Below are 14,712 nucleotides of genomic sequence, written 5' to 3' on the forward strand. Positions count from 1 at the left end.
AACATATCTCCTTGAAAAGAAAGTGAAACTTAAAGCTTGCTGACGACAACGGTAACGTTCATGCAAGACTTGCTGCTGGCCTTGAAGAACATGAAGATGCAGTCATTGGTCTCTAGGGGAGTCTTTGAAAGGAAACGCCTCCATTGCTTTTTGTTGAAGGATATACGTCCATCAGTAGACGTGTTGTATTCAACGCGAGTCTTTGCCTCCCCACTGCTTAGACGAACCCCAGCCAGCCCTTCTTTAGGGATGTTCAAGCTTGTAGCAACCCTCTCTGGCACTTTCTGTATTTCAGAACAAAAAACAAAAAACAAAAAACATGAAAACAAAACAAGCTTGAAGCAATGCAAGAAAAACTGCATGCATTTAAGAAAAAACAAAAAATGCATATAAACACAATAAAAGCAAACACATAAAGAAAATTTTAAAAAGAGAAAAAGAAACAAAAAAACATACCATTTGTCCAACTTGAGTGTCGGTTGTAGTAAGACAGTGTACAAAAGACACTCCTAAAAACTTGGACTTGAAGCTGAGCACAAGTTCATTGAGAATGTCCTACTATGCATCATTCAGAGTTAGACCCCTTGTATACTCGATCTTTATGTTGTCATCGTCTTCATCCACATCTGACATGTCTCCATCTATCATCTCTTCTTTAGCATCACCGTCTGAAGTGCTTCCTTCAACTGTGTCCGAGTCAACATTGTGAACAACAACATATGCCTGCCGGGGACACTTGTCCATGTCAAAAATAACGACAGCACCCTTCCGAAGTGAAAAGTCAGAAGTAAATTTCTTCCAGCCACTCCCTTTGATCCTGGTCCTGTGTGCCCCCTTCACAATGTCAACAGAGTACTTGCGTCCATAGGCTTCAAAACGCATGTAGTCCCCGGTAACGCCATTGACGTGGACTCTTGCATTGCATGGGACAATCTACAAAAAAAGGAAAAATATAATTACAAAAACTGTACATAATATAAAAAAACATGACTAAATACAAAGAGTGAAACCATCCATCGCAAAAATACACAAGCATTCTGACCGTAACTTGTACAATCAGGGTAGAAAACATACAAAAATGTAGCACCACTAGGAAACAAACTAAAAAGTACATTAAGGCGCGAACTACTAACTCATTATCTCCCCCCCCCAAAAAAAGAAACTGATTATTTTGGAGATAATCGATCATTAAAATACTATAATACTGTAGAACTAGTAATAATGAAATCAACCAAACTATTCTGAAGAAGAAACAAACGATGATCTGACAGTGTAAACCAATGAACTGAATATAGTACAACTCATACTAGAAACTCTTCCCTTGGCATCGCCGACGATGACATTTTAAAAAAGAGATAAAAAATGATGGAACAAATTGACCTATTTTTATTAAACAAAAAGCGGATATCAAACAAAAAAGAAAAAAAATACACATGCAAAAAAAACTTCAGCCCGATTACCGCTTTAGACAGGAACTCATCACAAATGTCGATCTTGAAGTTGTTGTCAGCACCGCCATGGCAAAAGTTCCCGCATAGCTCACAAGACAAAACCCGAGAAGAAGAAAAAACAGTATTCTTTTAGTCAAACAAATTTGGAAAATCTCTATAATTTCACTTGATATTTGCACTTATTAATGCAACATAAAGCTTGTTCATGAGAAAAATTCAGACATTCCCTACCGCCTACATGATCGACAATGCCGCCTACATGATCGACAAGTGCAACCACACCACCGCGCGCTGCCCCATCGCCAGGAAGGTCAGGGGCGGCGGCGTCAAGCAGGACATGATGCAGGTTACCTTCTGCCTCTCCCGGCCACCACGTGTTTCATACTTCTGCATGTCCTACGCCAGTGGGGACCCCAGCCAGTTCCGATGCGAGCCTACCATCTTCGCGGCGGAGGGTAGCCTCGCCGTCATCGGCCTGATACACAATTGGACCTTCCACAACGCGCGGAACTGCGTCTATTTCGTCTACCGCGGGCCAATCCATGGCGACGAGGGCCCTCTTCTCACGCTACTTCCGCACCCTCCCAACGAGGTGTTTCCGGAGCAGTATGAATCTGAATGCCAATTGAGTCATAACGAAATTGTTGAAATATGAGATGGGCCTAGAGCCCATATGACAATTTCAGATTTGATCTTTAAGGGGCCATGTAGGTGGCATGACAAGGTGGTGGGAAGTTTAGTCTCATCCCGAAAGTGGAAGGAGAGTTGGAGTGGTTTATAAGGGATTCTCTTCCTCGTGTTATTGGAGCTTGAAAAGAGATGAGGCCCTCACGCACTCCTCCTCCTCCGCTCGCCACGCCACGCCTCGTCACGACGCGCCGCGCCGCGGGTTGCGGGATTGAGCCGAGCCGAGCTCACTTCTATGCGCTTTTTTTTGCAGGTCAGGAACGGAGAGTCTTTGACAGATGGGGCCACGATCTGAGACGTCGGATCGTGGGCTACCGACTTGGACGTGGGTTCAGCCCACGTCTCTCCACGTGCAGCCGCACATATATATGTGGGGCGCTGCCAACCCTAGCCGCCACGAAACAGAACGCATATCCGCCTCCACGCCCGCGTCGTTCCTCTGTTGCTGCTGCCGCCGGCGACTCCGTCCCGTTCACCGCGTACACGGTTGACGGGAGAGCAGGCCTCCGAAACCCCGCTTCTCCGGATCCTGTACGGGAGAGGGGCGATTAGGTTTTTGGGTAGCGACTACGCGACTACTCGCTTCTGTTCATCTACGTCCACATCACCTTCGTCATCACCATGTCGACCGACGCCGACCGTGCCGCCGCTGAGAAGGCCGAAGCCGACAAGAAGGCCGCCGAGGATGCCGCGGCTACTGCTGCCGCCACCGCCGCCGCATGGCCGATTGAAGGGTATACATCGTTTATCCCTCTCATGTTTTTTTCTGTTGTAGCAGTACTAGCGATATGCGTAGATGTTTCTAGTATATGCGTAGTACATGCTCTCTTAGATCGTAACCAGTGTGTTATCAATATTGTCAATGTCATGCTTATGATTTATTCATGGATTAATTTAATCGAAAAACTGCCTATTTTCTTATCAGAAATTGGCATCCTGCGCTACCGGTCCAATAGCGGCAGCAAGCATCTCCCTTTCACACCGCCCACTCACAACCCCGCCCCTGCCCTTGCCGGCCGTCCCAAATCCCACACCATCGGCGACGACTATGAATATGATGCGTACAAGATCGCAACGCTTTGCTACTATGGTACTAATCAGTACGTTCTCTACATCTACGACTCCGTCGCCGAGGCTTGGACTGGCACAATGGCTGCCTTTCTGCGGCCGCAGGACGCTCCTCCCGAGCATCTCTGCGACAGGGTCATCACCGTGGGAGGCGCCTGGGCTCGGTCGACCTGTGGCATGGCATGATCCTTTGTGACGTGCATGTCCCCTCTCCTGCAGGGCCCGGCCCCAGGCCGCTCCGCTACGTACCGCTGCCGGAGCCAATGCAGCCGGACAACGACCTCCGTCTCCATGGCTTCTCGTCCTTCTTCCGGAACATCGCCGTGGTGAACGGTCAGATCAAGTTCGTCGACCTTCAGCTCCATGCCAACCCGGGCTCATGCACCCCGAATGGTTGGACGGCCATCACATGGAGCATGGCGCCTGGTGATTCGGGTTTCAACTTGGGCAGAGAACTGAATTCCCGTGATATGGACAACCCCATGGAGCCGTCCCTGTTTGTTGCTCACCCCACGCTCAGCTCCCATGATGATGATGTTCTCTACCTGATGACCAAGACCAGCATGGATGACAGTGTGACACAGGTGATCGCCGTTAACATGAAGAACAAGAAGCTGGAGCGTGCCGCAAAATACACCACACAGAGAAAAGCTTGCATAGACTTCGCGTATACGCGCACTACCATCTCTAACTTTCTCGCTCGAGGTATGCCTCTACCTTTTCGCCACTCTCCGATAGGATGCACATTTTTCAACTATGTCGCACTAGCAGGCTGAGTGTTGATTGTTTATAATTATAAGAGGGTATTTGGATAGGTTTTAGTCTCATGACTAAAAGTAGTGGGACTAAAACTTGCTAACCTTACCCATATTTGGATCCAAATACTAAAGAGACAAATCAAGTTAATGAGCATTTATTATCCTCCAAACCCTTCAATCCAGAACTCGCATGTGTTAAAGGAGAGACGTTAAATGAGGAGAGAAAGGACTAATCCACATTTTAGTAGGGGTACCCCTGACTAAAAAAATTTAGTCTCAAGACTAGTTTTAGTCTCTCTTTAGTCAGGGGTGCTTAGAACTTTAGCCTCTTAGAGAAACTATTTTTAGTCAGACTAAAATAAGTCCCTTGGATCCAAGCACCCTCTAAGTCTATCGGTTTTCGTTCGGTTTTCCAAAAATTAACCGGACAATTATTTTCTTCTTAATCAATTGATGAGTCAAATCTTTTACCCTGGTTTTAAAAAATTAATTATAAGTCTTTGTCGCACTAGCAGGCTGAGTGTTGATTGTTTGATTTTTAGACTTGTCTTTTCCAAACTCATACATGGGGCTTTCTTTGGTTTGTACAGATTCAAAGGGCAACGCAAAGCGACCCGGGCTGGTGTTACAGGGATCCTTTCGGAAGAAGCTGCATGCGATCAATCCCAGCAACGATCTGCCTACGCTGGGTGATGAAGGGGAACCTATGGACTTGGAATAGATTTTTTTAAGGCAAACTCACAAAGCTTTATTGAACCGTCACACAATTTACAGAGACGAAAAGAGATCTCTAGGGATACCAAACCAAACATGATAACCTGCCCCTAGACTCAAAGCATGCTTTGCTAGTTTGTGGACCTCGACATTTAAGGTTCTAAACTCATGTAAAATTAAACAAGAGGAAAAACTACGAGAAGTTTGGTTGATCTCTCGAACAATGGCACCATATAAAGGCGATGATCCCCTCCGAATAGCTTCAACCGCCACTTTGCAATCAGATGCCACTGATATCTTATGAATATATAGGTCATTTGCTAGATGTGAAACGATGTTAGGGTAGGGCGCTCTTGTTTTTCGTGGCCCACTAATAATGTCACTATTAGAATAATTTGAAGCCCTACTTGATTTACTGAGTACCAAGCAATCACACGAGAGGCACGATTATACCTGGCCATGGGAAGCCCGGCTCGACCCGACGCTGCTCCCGGGACGGGCTCGAGCCTAGATTTTGAGCCCGATGGCTTTTACGTGTTCGGGCCGGGCCGGGCGGGCTTTTACGTGTTCAGGCCGGGCTCGGGCTTAGAAAACAGAGCCGATGGCCGGGTCGGGCCGGGCCCGGGCCTAGGTTTTTTGCGTCGGGCTTGGCTAGGCCCGGCCCGAAGCCCGACCCGGCCCGAGGTATGGCCAGGTATAGGCACGATACAGAAATTTGTTAACGAGGTTCGCCGACAACGGAGCCTGAAACCACATGTGGGGACCATCTGGTTCCTGGAAACGGAGCCTCAAACCACATGTCAGGAGACCAGAGTGTCTTCACCGAGCTCGGCAAATCCATCACCGACACTGGCCATCTCGGCGACGGCTCTGTGGTGAAGATCCATGGTCGTGGGATGATCGCCTTCACCATCGACAGTGGCGTGCAACACACTTTCACATGCGTCCTGTTCATACGACACGTTCAAGAGCAGCGTGGTGAGCCTTCACTAAAAAACAGAGAGCCAAGCTTCACTTGTGTCGTGTAAAACTGATTTTCGTCACCGAAAATGTTCTTTGTGACGGGTTTCAGCTGTCACCCCATCGTTACTGAAGTGTCGTCGCGAAAACTTAAATCTTGACGATTCCACTTGACTGTCACCTTTGATTGGCTGATTTGTCATCTAAGATTGTTTTAATTTTGTGACAATAATCCATCACTATTAATCGGTTCATTAGTTCGATCGGTCAATGATTCTGCCAATTAGGCCCAACATATGCTGATGTGGCTGCTTCAATGTGGATCTGGCTGTTTTTTTACCGACGTCCAAAGGTACTGGCATATGGGCCTAGTACATGCTAATGTGGCTACTTACATGTGGGTCAAGAAATGATTTTTTTTTCTATGACAGTGATCATCACCAACAGTTACGATGATGGCATTTGACTAGTCAATAATTCTGACATATGGGCCGAGTGAGATGCTAACGTGGCTGCTGCCAAGTGGGTCCAGACATGGGTGATGTCGATTCTTACATGTGGGTCCATAAGCTGGCGATGACATGCATAATCATTACAGTTCCTAAAAGCGATCAATTTGTTTTATATTTCAATTGACAGTCATATTTGAATAATATTCGTATTTTTTGAGAATTTTAATATGAATTTGTGCAAATTTTGTATTTGAATGCAAATTTAGCTCTCGCATCTGTGATTAAATCGCAAACTTGACAATTGTCAAAGAAAATGTGTGACACATTGCAATAACCAACCATGGGACAGAGTCACATAATCAAATAAGACACATAACACAGTTTCATGACCATCAAACAATGCACTAGTATGATGGGGGGGGGGGGGGGGGTTGTTAAGCTGCAACCATGGGATGTTGGCGGCGACACCCTGTCGATGAACTTAAGCATTCCATCAATATCATTTAGCATCTTTTGAAAAGTCAAATTTTCGCTTCCTTGACATTTTTGCCAACATCAATTTCTTCATGCTGGTCTACAGGGGCAATCTTGATAGATTCAAGATGTTGATGCAACTCTACTAGGGGAATTTTCAGAGCTTCAATTTCATCATGCTACTCTTGTAGGCCTTTCTTGACAGCTTCAAGTCAGAGCTCCTACCTCGAGTCGATGGACCTTCAAGGTTCTACAAAGGAAGATCCTACATCAAGTCACCAAACTATCTTGATTAGCCTCTCGAACATTACCATAAATAATTTTTATGGTCTCAGGCTCAGCACCAAAAATAAGATCGTCGAGTGAGCCTACATAACAGTCAAATGCATATCCTCCCACCATCAGGCATCATCTTCTTTCCATCTTGACTTTTGAACCGATTTTCTACAAAGCTAGACAGTCGTTCTTCATCATCATTAACATAACACAGATAATAACAATATTGCAGCAAACATGAACAATCACACAAAGCCAAAACTGACTGGAAATAAATATTTGAAATGAGATAATTAGGTTGGGACGAAACCCAAGCCAAGAAACAACTTTATCTTGAGACTCATTCTTTTCCTACGGAATAAATTGAGGATGATCTGAGACAGTATGTCTTGAAGTTCTCAAACTTGAAATAACTCCGCACCACCCTGGTGATAAATGCCATAGAAATGATTGTGGGCATGCTTCACAACCATTTCTTGAACAGTTCGGGTAAACGAGAAATGTATCATTGATATATCTTTTTCATTAATTTCCCTTTCGTCCATTTTACTTGTCGTCATAGGCTCGAATGCATCGATACTTCAGGCGACTAGCGAATCGGTATCGGATACCATATCCGATACCGATACGCCCCCGATACGTGTAGGGGAACGTAGCATAAATTCAAAATTTTCCTACGTGTCACCAAGATCTATTTATGGAGTCATCTAGCAACGAGGGAGGAGTGGATCTACATACCCTTGTAGATCGCGTGCGGAAGCGTTCAAGAGAACGGGGTTGATGGAGTCGTACTTGTCGTGATCCAAATCACCGATGATCCTACCGCCGAACGGGCGGCACCTCCGCGTTCAACACACGTACGTAGCAGCGACGTCTCCTCCTTCTTGATCCAGCAAGGGGAAGGAGAGGTTGATGGAGATCCAGCAGCACGACGGCGTGGTGGTGGAAGTAGCGGGATTCCAACAGGGCTTCGCCAAGCGCTGCGGGAGGAGGGAGATGTGTCATGGGAGGGAGAGGGAGGCGCCAGGGCTTAGGTTGGTGCTGCCCTCCCTTTCCCCTACTATATATAGGGCCAAGGGAGAGGGGGGGGCGCAGCCTTTGGCCCTTCCTCCAAGGAAGGGTGCGGCCAGGGAGGAGTCCCTCCTCCCCAAGGCACCTCGGAGGTGCCTTCCCCCTTTAGGACTCTTCCTTTCCCTCGACTCTTGGCGCATGGGCCTCTTGGGGCTGGTGCCCTTGGCCCACATAGGCCAAGGTGCACCCCCTACAGCCCATGTGGCCCCCAGGGCAGGTGGCCCCACCCGGTGGACCCCCGGGACCCTTCCGGTGGTCCCGGTACAATACCGGTGACCCCGAAACTTGTCCCGATGGCCGAAATAGCACTTCCTATATATAATTCTTTACCTCCGGACCATTCCGGAACTCCTCATGACGTCCGGGATCTCATCCGGGACTCCGAACAACTTTCGGGTTACCGCATACTAATATCTCTATAACCCTAGCGTCACCAAACCTTAAGTGTGTAGACCCTACGGGTTCAGGAGACATGCAGACATGACCGAGATGACTCTCCGGTCAATAACCAACAGCGGGATCTGGATACCCATGTTGGCTCCCACATGTTCCACGATGATCTCATCGGATGAACCACGATGTCAAGGACTTAATCAATCCCGTATACAATTCCCTTTGTCTATCGGTACGACACTTGCCCGAGGTTCGATCGTCGGTATCCCGATACCTTGTTCAATCTTGTTACCGGCAAGTCTCTTTACTCGTTCCGTAACACATCATCCCGTGATCAACTCCTTGATCACATTGTGCACATTATGATGATGTCCTACCGAGTGGGCCCAGAGATACCTCTCCGTTTACACGGAGTGACAAATCCCAGTCTCGATTCGTGCCAACCCAACAGACACTTTCGGAGATACCTGTAGTGTACCTTTATAGCCACCCAGTTACGTTGTGACGTTTGGCACACCCAAAGCACTCCTACGGTATCCGGGAGTTGCACAATCTCATGGTCTAAGGAAATGATACTTGACATTAGAAAAGCTATAGCATACGAACTACATGATCTTGTGCTAGGCTTAGGATTGGGTCTTGTCCATCACATCATTCTCCTAATGATGTGATCCCGTTATCAACGACATCCAATGTCCATGGTCAGGAAACCGTAACCATCTATTGATCAACGAGCTAGTCAACTAGAGGCTTACTAGGGACATGGTGTTGTCTATGTATCCACACATGTATTTGAGTTTCCTATCATTACAATTCTAGCATGGATAATAAACGATTATCACGAACAAGGAAATATAATAATAATCAATTTATTATTGCCTCTAGGGCATATTTCCAACAGTCTCCCACTTGCACTAGAGTCAATAATCCAGTTCACATCGATATGTGATTAACACCCAAGGTCACATCCCCATGTGACTAACACCCAAAGAGTTTACTAGAGTCAATAATCTAGTTCACATTACCATGTGATTAACACTTGATGAGTTCTGGGTTTGATCATGTTATGCTTGTGAGAGATGTTATAGTCAACGGGTCTGAATCTTTCAGATCCGTATGTACTTCACAAATCTCTATGTCATCTCCTAGATGCAGCTACCACGTTCTATTTGGAGCTATTCCAAATAACTGTTCTACTATACGAATCCAGTTTACTACTCAGAAATCTGGATTAGTGTCAAAGTTTGCATCGGCGTAACCCTTTACGACGAACTCTTTTACCACCTCCATAATCGAGAAAATTCCTTAGTCCACAAGTTACTAAGGATAACTTTGACCGCTGTCTGTGATCCATTCTTAGATCACTCTTCTACCCCTTGACTGACTCATGGCAAGGCACACATCAGGTGCGGTACTTAGCATGGCATACCGTATAGAGCCTATGACAAAAGCATAGGGGACGACATTCGTCCTTTCTCTTTCTTCTGCCGTGGTCGAGCTTTAAGTCTTAACTTCATACCTTACAACTCAGGCAAGAACTCCTTCTTTGACTGATCCATCTTGAAGACCTTCAAGATCATGTCAAGGTATGTGCTCATTTGAAAGTACCATTAAGCGTTTTGATCTATCCTTATAGATCTTGATGCTCAACGTTGAAGTAGCTTAATCCAGGCTTTCCATTGAAAAACACTTTCCAAATAACCCTATATGCTTTCCAGAAATTCTACATCATTTCTGATCAACAATATGTTAACAACATATATATCAGAAATTCTATAGTGCTCCCACTCACTTCTTTGGAAATACAAGTTTCTCATAAACTTTGTATAAACCCAAAAATCTTTGATCATCATCAAAGCATACATTCCAACTGTGAGATGCTTACTCCAGTCCCTAGAAGGATTGCTGGAGCTTTGCATACTTACTAGCATCTTTCAGGATTGACAAAACCTTCCAGTTGTATCACATACAACCTTTCCTCAAAAATCGTCGAGGAAACAATGTTTTGACATCCTATCTGCAAGATTTCATAAATAATGCAGTAATCGCTAATATAATTCCAACAGACTCTTAGCATCGCTACGAGTGAGAAAGTCTCATCGTAGTCAACTCCTTGAACTTGTCGGAAAACATCTTAACGACAAGTCAAGCTTTCTTAATGGTGATACTTACCATCATTGTCCGTCTTCCTTTTAAAATCCATCTGTACTCAATAGCCTTACGACCATCGAGCCGTTCTACCAAAGTCTACACTTTGTTTTCATACATGGATCCTCTCTCGGATTTTATGGCCTCGAGCCATTTATCGGAATCTGGGCCCACCATCGCTTCTCCATAGCTCATAGGTTCATTGTTGTCTAGCAACATGACTTCCAAGACAGGATATGTACCACTCTGAAGTAGTACGCATCCTTGTCATCCCACGAGGTTTGGTAGTGACTTGATCTGAAGTTTCATGATCACTATCATAAGCTTCCACTTCAATTGGTGTAGGTGCCACAGGAACAACTCCCTGTGCTCTGCCACACACTAGTTGAAGAGACGGTTCAATAACCTCATCAAGTCTCCACCATCCTCCCACTCAATTCTTTCGAGAGAAACTTTTCCCCGAGAAAGGACCCGATTCTAGAAACAATCCCTTATTGCTTTCGGATCTGAGACAGGAGGTATACCCAACTGTTTTGGGTGTCCTATGAAGATGCTTTTATCCGCTTTGGGTTCGAGCTTATCAGCCTGAAACTTTTTCACATAAGCGTCACAGCCCCAAACTTCTAAGAAATGACAGCTCAGGTTTCTCTAAACCATAGTTCATATGGTGTCATCTCATCGGAATTACGTGGTGCCCTATTTAAAGTGAATGTGGTTGTCTCTAATGCCTAACCCATAAACTATCGTGGTAATTCGATAAGAGACATCATGGTATGCATCATATCCAATAGGGTGCAGTTATGATGTTCGGACACACCATCACACTATGGTGTTCCAGGCTGTATTAGTTGTGAAACAATTTCCACAATGTCTTAATTCTGTGCCAAACTCGTAATTCAGATATTCCTCTCTATGATCATATCATAGATACTTTATCCTCTTGTCACGACGATCTTTCAACTTCACCCTGAAACTACTTGAACCTTTCAATAATTCAGACTCGTGATTCATCAAGTAAATATACTCAACATCTACTCAAATCATCTGTGAAGTAAGAACATAACGATATCCACTACACGCCTCAGCACTCATTGGACTGCACACATCAAAATGTATTACTTCCAACAAGTTGCTTTCTAGTTCCATTTTACTGAAAACGAGGCTTTCAGTCATCTTGCCCATGTGGTATGATTTGCATGTATCAAGTGATCCAAAATCAAGTGAGTCCAAACGATCCATTTGTATAGAGTTTCTTCATGCATATCTACCAACAAACATGGTTCACATGTCTCAATCCTTTCAAAAATGAGTGAGTCCAAAGATCCATCAACATGGAGCTTCTTCATGCATTTTATACTGATATGACTTAAGTGGCAGTGCCACAAGTAGGTGGTATTATCATTACTATCTTATATCTTTTGGCATGAACATGTGTATCACTATGATCGAGATTCAATGAACCATTCATTTTAGGTGCAAGACCATTGAAGGTATTATTCAAATAAATAGAGTAACTGTTATTCTCCTTAAATGAATAACCGTATTGTGATAGACATAATCCAATCATGTTTATGCTCAACGCAAACACCAATCTCGATGGTAGAGGGAGCATGCGATGCTTGATCATATCAACATTGGAAACACTTCCAACACATATCGTCAGCTCACCTTTAGCTAGTCTCCGTTTATTCCGTAGCTTTTATTTCGAGTTACTAACACTTAGCAACCGAACCAGTATCTAATACCCTGGTGCTACTAGGAGTACTAGTAAAGTACACATCAACACAATGTATATCCAATATACTTCTATCGACCTTGCCAGACTTCTCATCTACCAAGTATCTAGGGTAATTCTGCTCCAGTGGCTGTTCCCCTTATTACAGAAGCACTTAGTCTCGGGTTTGGGTTCAACCTTGGGTTTCTTCACTAGAGCAGCAGCTGAATTTGCCGTTTCATGAAGCATCCCTTTTTGCCCTTGCCCTTCTTGAAACTAGTGGTTTCACCAACCATCAACAATTGATGCTCCTTCTTGATCTCTACTTTTGTGGTGTCGAACATCGCGAATATCTCAAGGATCATCATATATGTCCCTGATATATTATAGTTCATCACGAAGCTCAAGCAGCTTGGTGGTAATGACTTCGGAGAACCATCACTATTTCATCTGGAAGATCAACTCCCACTCGATTCAAGCGACTTTTGTACTCAGACAATCTGAGCACAAGTTCAACAATTGAGCTTTTCTCCCTTAGTTTGCAGGCTAAGAAAATCGCCGGAGGTCTTATACCTCTTGACGTGGGCACGAGCCTGGAATCCCAATTTCAGCCCTCGAAACATCTCATATGTTTCGCGATGTTTCAAAACGTCTTCGGTGCCTCAACTCTAAGCCGTTTAACTGAACTATCACGTAGTTATCAAAATGTGTATGTCAGATGTTCGCAACATCCATAGACAACGTTCGAGGTTCAGCACACTGAGCGGTGCATTAAGGACATAAGCCTTCTATGAAGCAATGAGGACAAACCTCAGTTTACGGACCTAGTCCGCATAATTACTACTATCAACTTTCAACTAAATTTTCTCTAGGAACATATCTAAACAGTAGAACTGAAGCGCGAGCTACGACATAATTTGTGAAGATCTTTTGACTATGTTCAGGATAATTAAGTTCATCTTATGAACTCCCACTCAGATAGACATCCCTCTAGTCATCTAAGTGATTACATGATCCGAGTCAACTAGGCCTTGTCCGATCATCACGTGAGACGGACTAGTCAACATCGGTGAACATCTTCATGTTGATCGTATCTTCTATACGACTCATGCTCGACCTTTCGGTCTCTTGTGTTCCGAGGCCATGTCTATACATGCTAGGCTCGTCAAGTTAACCTAAGTGTTTTGCGTGTGTAAATCTGTCTTACACCCGTTGTATGTGAACGTTAGAATCTATCACACCCGATCATCACATGGTGCTTCGAAACGGCGAACTTTTGCAACGGTGCACAGTTAGGGGGAACACTTTCTTGAAATTATTATGAGGGATCATCTTATTTACTACCGTTGTTCTAAGTAAACAAGATGCAAAAACATGATAAACATCACATGCAATCAAATAGTGACATGATATGGCCAATATCATATTGCTCCTTTTGATCTCCATCTTCGGGGCTCCATGATCATTATCGTCACCGGAATGACACCATGATCTCCATCATCATGATCTCTATCATCGTGTCTTCATGAAGTTGTCTTGTCAACTATTACTTCTACTACTACAGCTAACGGTTAGCAATAAAGTAAAGTAATTACATGACGTTTATGTTGACACACAGGTCATAAATAAATTAAGACAACTCCTATGGCTCCTGCCGGTTGTCATACTCATCGACATGCAAGTCGTGATTCCTATTACAAGAACATGATCAATCTCATACATCACATATATCATTCATCACATCCTTTGGCCATATCACATCACATAGCATACCCTGCAAAAACAAGTTAGACGTCCTCTAATTGTTGTTTGCATGTTTTACGTGGCTGCTATGGGTTTCTAGCAAGAACGTTTCTTACCTACGCAAAACCACAAGTGATATGCCAATTGCTATTTACCCTTCATAAGGACCCTTTTCATCGAATCCGATCCAACTAAAGTGGGAGAGACAGACACCCGCCAGCCACCTTATGCAACTAGTGCATGTTTGTCGGTGGAACCGGTCTCACGTAAGCGTACGTGTAAGGTTGGTCCGGGCCGCTTCATCCCACAATACCACCGAATCAAGATTGGACTAGTAACGGTAAGCATATTGAACAAAATCAACGCCCACAACTACTTTGTGTTCTACTCGTGCATAGAATCTACGCAATAGACCTAGCTCATGATGCCACTGTTGGGGAACGTAGCATAAATTCAAAATTTTCCTACGTGTCACCAAGATCTATCTATGGAGTCATCTAGCAACGAGGGAGGAGTGGATCTACATACCCTTGTAGATCGCGTGCGGAAGCGTTCAAGAGAACGGGGTTGATGGAGTCGTACTCGTCGTGATCCAAATCACCGATGATCCTAGCGCCGAACGGACGGCACCTCCGCGTTCAACACACGTACGGAGCAGCGACGTCTCCTCCTTCTTGATCCAGCAAGGGGAAGGAGAGGTTGATGGAGATCCAGCAGCACGACGGCGTGGTGGTGGAAGTAGCGGGATTCCAACAGGGCTTCGCCAAGCGCTGCGGGAGGAGGGAGATGTGTCATGGGAGGGA

The 14,712-nt window shown here is 44.8% G+C and overlaps 1 protein-coding gene across 1 annotated transcript; it reads left to right on the top strand.

The window, feature by feature from the left end:
* Window positions 1-2,823: 2,823 nt before the first annotated feature.
* LOC147983752 (uncharacterized) lies at window positions 2,824-4,685 on the top strand. Its single transcript, XM_087540852.1, has 4 exons — window positions 2,824-2,872; window positions 3,064-3,228; window positions 3,312-3,911; window positions 4,555-4,685. The coding sequence occupies exons 1-4, from the start codon at window positions 2,824-2,826 to the stop codon at window positions 4,683-4,685; spliced, it is 945 nt and encodes a 314-aa protein (XP_087396978.1).
* The last annotated feature ends 10,027 nt before the right edge of the window (window positions 4,686-14,712 follow it).

This window comes from Triticum urartu, chromosome 2A, assembly GCF_056163025.1.
Source record: "Triticum urartu cultivar PI428250 chromosome 2A, HENAU_Tu73, whole genome shotgun sequence".
NCBI classification, from domain to species: domain Eukaryota; kingdom Viridiplantae; phylum Streptophyta; class Magnoliopsida; order Poales; family Poaceae; genus Triticum; species Triticum urartu.